An 11,162-nucleotide genomic window follows, 5' to 3' on the forward strand; every position below is an offset into this window, starting at 1 on the left:
TTTCCCAAGAGCTATGCAAAGATGTACCATGGGGCTTCACGGCAAGATGTTACTGAATATCATAAAGTCTTTTGGGGAAAGTTCCATCAGACTATAGGTATAGAAGTATAGTAATTAAGGTTGTGTGTCAGCTTGGCTTGGCTGTGATTTTGAGTAGCTTAGCAGTTGGATATACTTTTCTTCATGATGAGATTGCATGTGGTGTAAATACTTCCATTGTGCAATCCTGCTGTGAACAGCTAATTAGTTGAAGAGGAGTCGCCTTCATGGTGTGGCCTGCTTCCAGTATACATGGAGAAAATTTGGGGAAGGTCTCTAGTTTTCTGCTCATTTTGAGATCTTGCATTTGCCCTGTCATCATCTCCAGTTCCTGAACTTGAACCAGTGTCCTATGGTGTTGCCTGCTGATCTTGACTGTACTGCCTTTATACCCTACTAGGCAACAATTTGCCATTTTGCCTATAGATCTTGGATTCATCAGCCTCAGTAGCCAATGGGCCTAGAATAAGAGGCAGAGCTGATGCCCAAGGTCGAGGGACCTCTACCTAGAATCCAGAGAAAGTCTTCCCCTAGAGCTGGCACTCTGAACTTGAACTTCTAGCCTACTCTTCTCCTACATCCAGCACTCTGAACCCAGACTTCTAGCTTTCTGTACGAAAATGAATTTCTGTTTGTTAAAGCCATAGACTTGTGGCATTTCTGTTGTAGCAGCACTAGAGAACTAAGATTAAAAGTAGATTTGAAAATACTAAAATTCTATTAACTAATGGTGTTCTCAGACATTTGGCCATAAGGAAGATTTGTAGATAAAAGAGTAGTATAACAAGGTCATTCCATTATTCCTAAAATAATTCAGATTATAGAAATTCAAAGTAAATCTTATTTCCAAATTTTGGCATTTTCTTACACAGCATCACACATACTCTATTCTTTTTACACACACATACTCTATTATATTATTATTATTATTATTTTACTTTCTAAATGAGAAACTAAAAGGCATAACTTGAATTTCATAGATATCTAAATTCTAATATATTTTTTTTATTATTCAAATAATTTAAGCACAATGATAGTATGTTTAAAATATTTTACAATGAATTCTAGAGGAAAAAAAAACAGCAGTGCTATTAACTTATTTTTGAAAATGATAATATATGTGGTTTGGAGAAAAAAAAGGAGTATGTCAATGCTCATCTCTTTCTTAGCATGGGGTACATTTATATGTCCATAATTTAAATTTTTGAATATAAAAAGAAATTAATATTATTTTTATGCTACTTAATATCATATTTACCAGAGATTAATCAGCAATTTTCTTTTACTTGGAAGGTCATTAAATAAATAAATTTGCATTATTCAAAAGGATTCATGCTGGTTAATGTATTACCCAGAATTCCTTTATCCACAGGTCACTCTTAAAGTTATTTGACAATAATCTCAGGCAGCACTTTCAAATTTAGCCCACATAAGCCTTTCCAAATTTCAGTTAAAAAATACAAAGAGATTTAGTAGGTTATTTCTTTATATAAAATGTAAACCACTTCTTTATTTCCAGAAATCAAAAGCCTTGATGTCTTTTTACTCTGAATAAAATAATTATTTTCTAGAACTTTGAAATACCTATAATTTCCCATTTAACAGTAAATATCGCATGCAATAAACTATAGCAAAGCTTCTAAATATGTATTAAAATGACCAACTGATCAGTAATTTGCATCACTTTGCAAAAAATATTTGACAGTGAATTACTGGGTCTGATATGTACATGCTATAGCATAGTGTGGTCAGTGTCAAAAATAAAGTAAAATGCAATTACCCTAAAAGACATTTCAAGATTCTCTCCACCCCAGATATCCATTCCTGCATCGTAAGTTCCTATCTCTTCAAAGTAGTTTCTGTCAATAGAAAATAGGCCACCAGCCATAGTAGGGGTCCTAGTTGAAAAAACAAAAAGAAAAGAAAAATATCTTTTGAAAACAATGTGTGGAGTTTAATGAGATTGTAGCAAGTATTTTTGAGACACTTTAAAATTAAAAAAATACTTAAAAATCTCTAACTAGAAACTTAAAGCCAAAGTTTAAGAGGTTTTTAAAATTAATAAATAGCATTTTATTTCACATTTGACATAGAACTAAATTTCGATGAGTCTTTTTTTTTTTTTTTAGAAGTGATAAAGTAGATACATGGAATGAACACCAGCCATTATTTAAGTTTGAGGCTTCTACATTTCTCTTGAAAGCCATAGTAGAGGAAGGTTTGTACCCTTAGCCTTACCCTCAAAGTGATGAACTGATCATGAAACTACCAGTTGTGATCTTTGTCATATGATTATAAATCATTTTAATGTGAACTCTAGGAAACTGTGGACATAGTTTCTCTGTGAAAATATGAATAACCTATTTAATTATGTAAATTATTAAATGTTATAAAATATTTGTAAGAAATAAATATCTGATGATATTTTAACATAATAGCATTACATCTAATTGTTTATCTTCTGTTTACCTAATTAAAAAGAATAGACATAATCATATAGTCCAATGGATATGCATAAATCCCACATATGATTCAGCAATTTAGGAAGACATTTGGTGCAGATTCTAAAATTGTGCCCCCCCCCCCCCAGGAATAAATGTGTTTTTATCCTCATATTTGAAATTCCTCTATAGGAACTTAAAAATGTTAAGTTTCAAAGTGATTAATTCAATAAAAATAACGATTAATGAAAGAACAATACCAGCTTTTCTATGTAAGCAATGTGAATTAAAGCTAAACAAGAACATTCTAGTTGTTCTCAAATGGATCCATATTGACCAGGATTACATTTGAATACTAACAGTAGTAGTATGTTGTTGTGTGTCATCACATCGATTCCGACCCATAGCCACCCTATAACAGCAGCAGAGTGGTTCTCAATCTTGCTAGCATGCTAGCAGCACATCACACTTCTTTAAAAAAAATCTATCTCTGCTTGCATACCAACTTCCAAAAATTCAGATTTAATTACTCTGCAGTGGAGCCAGATATTTGGTATTTTATAAAGTTCCCAGGGGATTCTAATTTGTTGCCAAAGATGAGAAAAAATTATGCACTAATTCAGATTCAGAGTGACCATCCACGTACTTTGTGAGATAGTTTTAAAAAGAGAAAATAGTATTGTTTTTCTCAAAATCATATCTTCCTCTGCCACAGGTTATGCTCATATCTTCTAATTAAACCATATAATTCATTGAAAAACCACCAAATAGTATTGTACTTGGACATCTACCATATTGCAACATTCTCTATTTCTCCCAGTACTCTCACTGTTTTATACTCAGGTAATTAACTGTCCATCAGTTGGAGTAGCAAAGCCTTGCTTAGCCTCAGAGGTGTTTTATTACTTCCAGTCTTGCTGGGTTCCTATCACGCATGGTATCATTGACCTTCTGAGTTATAATGAGAAACACTAACAAAGCTAAACAGATGGTAATTATGGAGATGTCATGACCCTCACCTGATTGGGGTTTTGGAACTCTATGGCAATAACCATATAAGATATTACAGTGTGGGGTAGTCTATTTAATAAATGAGAAACAAAAATTGCTGCAATTATCCTATCATAATGCAGCAGAGTGCTTAAGAATGTTAAGTGATGCATTTTTAATGATCAGTTCTCAGTGCCTATCCACTTATCTGCTTCCTAATAAAGAACTAATGCATTTGAACTTAAATACATATATTGAATTTCTTCTTACAGTTGGTCATCATTCCTATAAATATATGAAAACATATATAATAAATGGGTAAAAATAAATTGTGCATATTTAACCATAAAAATAACTCAAGTAAATTTTACTTTACTTGAAAGTAACAAGTATAGACAACAGAGGCAAATACTATTACAGCCACAGCACTGAAGTATCACTAGCACTAAATTTCGGGCTATGGATTAATGCATAGACATTAATGCACAGATGAGAAGAGCAGGTGGGGGTAGGCAAACAGGAATACACCCTAGACCAAGGATAGATTTGGCTGAAGATTATCTTATATATGCACTTGTACTACAAAATCAGCCACATACATTACAAAAGCAACAGAAGACAAGGTGGGAGTAACTTCACAGACAACCAAACATCTTGTGAGAGAGAATCACCAGGCTGGGGGCTTGGGACCATAGTCTCAGAGGACATCATGCTCAATAAGCACATAGTTCATAAAATTTTTGTTCTACAACCTATTTTGGTGAGTAGTGACTGGAGTCTTAAAATCTTTTGAGCAGCCATCTAAGATGCAACGATTGCTCTCTCATTGGTTGGAGCAAAGAAGAATGAAGAAAATAAAAATCATCTGGAAACAATTAGTGCAAAGGTAAGATGGACCACAGCCTCCATGACCCAAGACCAGAAGAACTAGATGGTGCCTGGCTACCAATGCCAACCTCTAGGAAAGGGATCAAACCTGGAGATCCTGGATAGACTGGGAGGAAAAATATGGAACAAAATTCAAAAATACAAAAATGAACAGAATAACTGGTTGGAAAAGAGACAGGTGGAACACCTGAAACTATGGCACTGGGTTGCCCTTTGAGCCTAGAAATGGTCTTATTTAGATTGACTGTCTCTCAGCCCAACAGTAGAAAGACATACATATTGAACACCTACTGGGTCAATGCACCCACCTACTCTAGGGAGATACACCCCTTGAATCAAGCAGCCATAAGACACCAGAGGGGTAGCACTCACATAGAAGGAAGGCTGGACAGACAGAAATTCACCAATGAGAGGGACACAGGGAGGAGGTAGTCATGGGGAGGAGAAGGAAGTACAGTTTTTTATGATTTGGGATGGTAATAAGGGCCATGAAACCAGATGTGCATGAACTGTTGAATGTAAAACAAGTTTGGCATGTAAATTTGCACCCAAAGCACAATTAAAAAAAAAGTGACAGGAAAATATATGTAAGATTTCAATTCCTCAAACACAAAACAAAGCAAAGCACTTTTTCAATGTCAGTTAGCTCTCTCAAATAGACTAGTCAGCAATCTAACATGTTCTAAGATGAGTTAATTGCTATGTAATATCCCTAATACTTTATTTACATATGTCACTCCTCAGAAGGAAGGTTGGGCAATCTGCTTCCGTAGTGATACTGCCTTGGAAACCCAAGGAGGGGTCGCTACAAGTTGGATCCAATTCAACGGCAGTGAGTGAGTGTGGACTTTAAAGAGCCTTGGTTGTGTGGTAATTCAACTTTAACTACTAACTGAAAGATCAGTTGTTGCAACCCACAGCCTGCTTCCTTAATATTTATAATCCTGGAATTCCTCTGGACTAATTTTAATCTGCCTAGCAAATTAAATACTTTGATTAAAATTATTTGATTTGTAAGGTTGGTCTACATTATTTCAAACTAACTAACCAATTCAATCAATTTTGTTGGGAAAAAAAATAATCCTTATGACTGTGAACACTACGTACCGTACAGTAAGTAGATGAAGATGAACTGAGTTAATGTGAGTTAAGCATTTAGCACAGTTCCAGGCATATAACAAAAGAACAAATCACACCCACTGGCACTGAGTGGATTCTGGCACATGGTAAGCCCTATTTTGTTTCCAAGGCTGTAAAGCTTTATGGAAGTAGATTGCCTCATCTTCCTCCCAAGGAGCAGCTGAAGGGTTTGAACCACTGATCTTCTGGTTAGTAGCCAAATGCCTCACCCACTGTGCCACCAAAGCTTTTTACAAGGCATATAATAAACACTTAATAAAGCTAACCGATACGTTACATGTATTGTTGTTATTGAATTTAATTCTTTAAACAAAAACCTTTTGCATTTTTTGTTGTTTCTTATTTATGGTGTTATGTGGCACAAATGGAGAAAAAGTATGGTGAATTGTTGATTCATATGTATTACTTTTCTATCTATTAACTTAGGAAAATGGTTTCTCTCTTGTCAGGTTGTTAACTTGAGAGAGCTCTGGTTCAGCTTCATGGTGCCTTGAAGACTAAAAGACAGCCACAGCAGTAGCTTGTGCTTGAAAGATGGTACCCGGGAGAGATTTCTGGTTAAGCTGCACATTGCCTTGAAGAATCAAAGATAGTTCATAGCAGCAGCTTTTGCTTCAGAGAATCATTCTTGAGTCCAGTGCAAGGAAAGCAACACCCAACTAGCAAAAGCTCAAACACTACACACACACACACACCCACAAGCTTTATTAAAGCGAAAATACATTCTCAAAGGGTTAGATAGAGGGCATACTCCTAAAGAAGTACACAGAGCTCTGTGTAACAATCCTTTTATATTGACTAAATATTAGGGGTTGAATTTGGGCAAGACATGCTGGTAAAATTCCTTATTTCATTCTACCAATTCCTTCTCTTCTATTTTCTTTCCTGATATAGCTAATCTTTCCAGGTCAGCCATTTTAACTTTCCCATAATTCTCTCTGATTGTCATCAGGGGGGTCAAAACCACAATGCTAATTTATTATAATTGTGTGCTAGTGAGAATCTAGGTTACTTCAAAGTCATCTTGTTTGCAACTTGTCTTATTCTCCTGTTCAGATGGTTAGAAAATGTGTCCTGTGGACAACTCTTGTGGTAGGAACTAAGGTTTGAAGCTTGAAGCTTGGGCCCACTGAGGCTGCGAAGCCAGAGCAGGTGTACATCATTGACCCACTCCCCCCACCACACCCCCACCCCCAGAGGCTGGAAAGCCAGAGCAGGGCTTAGGGCCCATTTCATGATTCTGACTGCCTAACAAGTGTCTTGGGTGCATGTCCTGGAGTTATCTACAGTGATAGGTCAAGGGAGATGAGATTTGCATGCACACGTCTCTGTTCCTCTCCCAAAATGAGTACCTCAGTGATTTTCTGCTGACCGTAGAAGATGTTTAACGTGTCACTTTAAAAAGATCAATGTCTTGCTTTAAACTACAGAAGAGATTAGTCTATCTAAAATTAGCATTTTTTTCCTGACTTTACCCATTCCCCTATTCTTTCATGAGCCAACTTCTAATTCTCAGTGTTCTTTAACCCTAGCTGCTATATTTAAATCATTATATATAAATTGCATATCTGTAACTATTTATCTTTGGATCTCAAATTCTATGATACTCTACACTTTGGTAAGTGTTTTCTAAATTTTTGAATAAATAGATAAATAAATCTATTACAGTATTCTTCTTCACTGTTTTATCTAACCCCATTCCTAACCCGCTGCCGTCGAGTCAGGACTGACTCATAGTGACCCTTGGGTTTCTGACGTGATATCTCTACAGAAGTAGATTGCCTAACCTTCCTTCTGGGGAGTGGCTGGTGTGTTTGAACCACCAGCCTTCTGGTTAGCAGTTAGATGCCTTAGGCACTACACCACCAGAGCTCCCACTCCATTCCTGTTGTTATTTGCCATCGAGTCGGCCCCGACTCATAGCGACCCCTCCTTGGGTTTCCGAGGCAGTATCACTACGGAAGTAGGATTGCCCAACCTTCCTTCCGAGAAGTGGCTGGTGGGTTTGAACCGCCAGAAGCTCATAAAATAGTCTCTTCGTTGCCTTGGGTAATTCCACTAGTGCTTTAAACTTCAATATGGTCTTTAACATCAAACTTAAAATTTCTTGCTACCCTTTTGAAATAGTATACAACTGTCTAATGCCCAAAATAATCTTCTCTAAAAGTGACTACACCTCTGAATGTTCCTCAGACAACTAACTCAAAGATGAGTCATCCACTGTCACCTCTTAAAACTCCCCCCACTATAGTCCTCCTATATCACCCTGAATATCTGCCTAATTCTCATGGTATCTTGGCCTCTCTTAATATTTTTCAACAGTTGAATTCAATCACTCTCAAATATTTTTCATATCACCTCTTTCCATTATATGTGGGAACCAAAACTACTCATCTCTAGGGTTCTTTCACTTAATTTTAGCTCCCCCTGGACATACCTTCATTTTAGTTTAAAAATCATTTGATACTACTTCACAGTCAAGACACTGAACTCTGACATCTGTCCCTCTAAACACAGTCTCCTATATTTCAATTCTTCCTATTCCAATTCCATAGGAGCTCTGGTGGCATAGTGCCTAAAGCACTTGACTGCTAACCAGAAGGCTGATGATTCAAACCCACCAGCCACTCCTTGGAAGGAAGGTTGGGCAATCTACTTCTGTAGTGATACTGCCTCGGAAATTTTATGGAAGTCATCACTTCTTATCTGTTTTTGGTGATGATGGTCCTTATTCTCAGATTAAATACCCCCTTCAGGGATCGTTTGCATCCCTCTTCTCACTCCCTCTTCATTATCTGCCCCGTCAGTAAAAATCTAGTTTAGCAACCTTGTTCCTTGTCCTTGTCTGACCCAATTTTTGTCAGTTTCAGAGCATAGGTAAACTTATTCTTCATTCCATCTACTTCTGTTCTAAAACAGAAAAGTCATTGGAAAAGTAACATGATGAGACCAATTGATTATATTACAAATCTATGCTATTGATTGCTTAGTTCACAGAATTTATTACTAATTTCTTTTATCTATGTTTATTTGTTTATCTGTCTGTTTTTATCTTATTTTTTCCCAAAATATTTAGAGTCTTCTCAAGACTAGGGGTTTAAGTTATTATCTCAATCCTCTCTATATCTCTTTTAATAGGTTTATGCATATTATTCTTGTGCTTTTTTCTTCTTGTCTCTTTCCTCTCATTGTAGTCTATCACACTTGTGCCCTTAGACAGCTCTTACCTGACTATTCATCTAACTACTTGCCTGTTGCTATTACATTCATGCTTTATACCTTTGATTTCTAGATTGTTCCGTGGAGCTTACAAACCTGCTCAGTTACGTTCCATCCTAAACCAAAATGCATTTTTCTTCCATCCTACAACTTATTTAAACCAAGGACATATATTTTCTATTCCTCTCACTGGTAACCTTATTGAAGGAATATTTTCTATGTACTCCCTCACCTCCTTTTGACCTTCTAACTAGAATCTGGAGCCTATCCCCCATCTAATATAACTTCTTTCTAAAAGGCCCCTGTTGATTCTGAACTCCAACAGCCTTTCCTCACCTTCTTTCTCTAAAAGCATTTAATACAACTCATCAGCTCCATGCTTAAAATTCTTTTCACCTCTCATTCCCATGGCATTGTTCTATAGAGGCATTCTTTCTGCCAATTTGACTACTCATTTTATGACTCCTTTAAATATCTCTTCCTCTTCCTTTCCCCTACGTACTATCACACCTTAGAGAAGCTCTTAGATTCCACATTTGTGACATGAGTACAATATCATTATAATATCATTTTTCAGACAACTTAAATTACCTTCCCTTGTCCATAAATGTAGTTCTCTCAAAGGTTTCTCAGTGTCATTTTCCTCTTTCTATACTCTATCTGTTGAAGCTTTCTCGTCATATGGATGTCATTTCAAAGGGATTGATACTGTCTATATTTTCATTTCTCATATCTTCCCTCTGCATCAATTGTGCTTTTCAAATTACTCATTTGATATTTTCCTCAAAAATATACTTCTGACTCTGCTCAAACCAAAAAACAAACTCACTGCCATCGAGTTGATTTGACTCATAGTGACCCCTCCTTGGGTTTCTAAGGCAATATCACTACAGAAGTAGATTGCCCAGTCTTCCTTCCAAGGAGGGGCTGGTGGGTTTGAATGGCTAGCCTTCTAGTTAGCAGTCAAATGCCTTAGGCATTATGCCACTAAAGCTCCCTGACTCTGCTCGGTATGTATAATACAGAACTTTGATTTTTTCACACTTTTCACATCTGTTTTTCATTCAATGTCCTCTTTTTTCCTCCCAGACTCCAAATATAAAATGATAAAACCTCTTTTCAACACCTAATTTTTGGCCTACATTCAATTATATTCCAAATATTTGCTTTTTTTCCTGAAGTATTTTTTTACTCTTAACTCTGTTCACTGTTATCATAATCTCTATTCAGTTTTAGCCCTCATTATTTCTGTTTGCTAATGTATTAGTCTGGCCCCTAGATTCTGGCCATCAAGTCAATTAAGACTCATAGTGACACCCACTGGATTTCTGAGACTGTAAATCTTTATGGAAGTAGATTGTCTAACCTTCTTTCTGTGAAGTGGCTGGTGGGTTTGAACCAATGACCTTCTGGTTAGCAGCCAAATGCCTTATCCCCTATGCCACCAGGATTCCTTCTACAAGCCACAGAGATTACATTTTTTAAAACAATCAAAACACTTCTAAAAACAACATTAACTAGATGTTCACAAAAATTTCAAGGAATAAATTCCAGCTTCTTATCCTGCCATCAGTGATCTGGCATCAACTAATAAGCTTTTACCTCTCTTCTGTTGATGTTAGCTGCCATCAACTTAGCATATTCAGACCTTCATTTTAGATTTCATGGTGACCACATGCACAAAATACTGTCTGGACCTGAGCCATCCTTATAATTGGTTGTGGACTGGACTGTTGTAATCTGTAGGGTTTTCATTGGCTAACTTTTGGAAACAGATAGCCAGGGCTTTCTTCCTAGTTCTCTTAGTCTGAAAGCTCTTCTGGAACTATTCAGCATCATAGCAGTGCAAATAAATGGTGGCTGACCATGAGGTGCATTGGCTGGGAATTGAACTTAGCTCTCCTGCGTAGAGGTGAGAATTCTACTAGTGAACCACCAGTGCCCCTTTCCTCTCTATTTAACTTATTGTGATTTATTAAAAAACTATATTTACTTCTTACCAGTAAATACTTCACACTTTCCTAATGTGATGTATTTCCTCATATCCTTTTATTACACGGATTTCCTTTGTACATTCATCTTATATGTTCAAACTTGCTTGATTCTTAGGTCAATACAGTGTTACACATTCCAAGAAGCCTGCCCATAGCACAACCCTTTGTCTCCCACTGGATGAAATCTTCTTCTAGCTAATTCTACAGCTTTCTATGTTTCTCTCTCAAGGTACTTGCCGTTTGTAATAGAATACTATATTTATTTATGTGTATTTATATAGGTATAAAAGTGTGCTTACTCACTGATCTGCACTGAGCACTTTCCCTTGTTACCCTCCTGAGAGGGACTGGGTCTCTGGGAGCAAGGTAAGCACGGGCGTAGCACAGAGTAGCAGGCCGGGAGAGCAGGAGAAAGGGGTAAAACCCAGGAAGCCAAACAGAAGAGCAATCA

General features: G+C 36.7%; 1 protein-coding gene across 1 annotated transcript in view; it reads right to left on the bottom strand.

Moving 5' to 3' along the window:
* The window catches only part of GALNT13 (polypeptide N-acetylgalactosaminyltransferase 13), a 798,776-nt gene that overhangs the window by 348,457 nt on the left and 439,157 nt on the right, over positions 1–11,162 (bottom strand). The window contains exon 6 of the mRNA XM_007934922.2: positions 1,820–1,937. Coding sequence (XP_007933113.1) covers positions 1,820–1,937 — 118 coding nt within the window. The remainder of the gene's footprint in view (positions 1–1,819; positions 1,938–11,162) is intronic.

Source organism: Orycteropus afer, unplaced genomic scaffold (genome assembly GCF_000298275.1).
Source record: "Orycteropus afer afer isolate SDZICR_OR568_19922 unplaced genomic scaffold, OryAfe1.0 scaffold00023, whole genome shotgun sequence".
NCBI lineage: Eukaryota > Metazoa > Chordata > Mammalia > Tubulidentata > Orycteropodidae > Orycteropus > Orycteropus afer.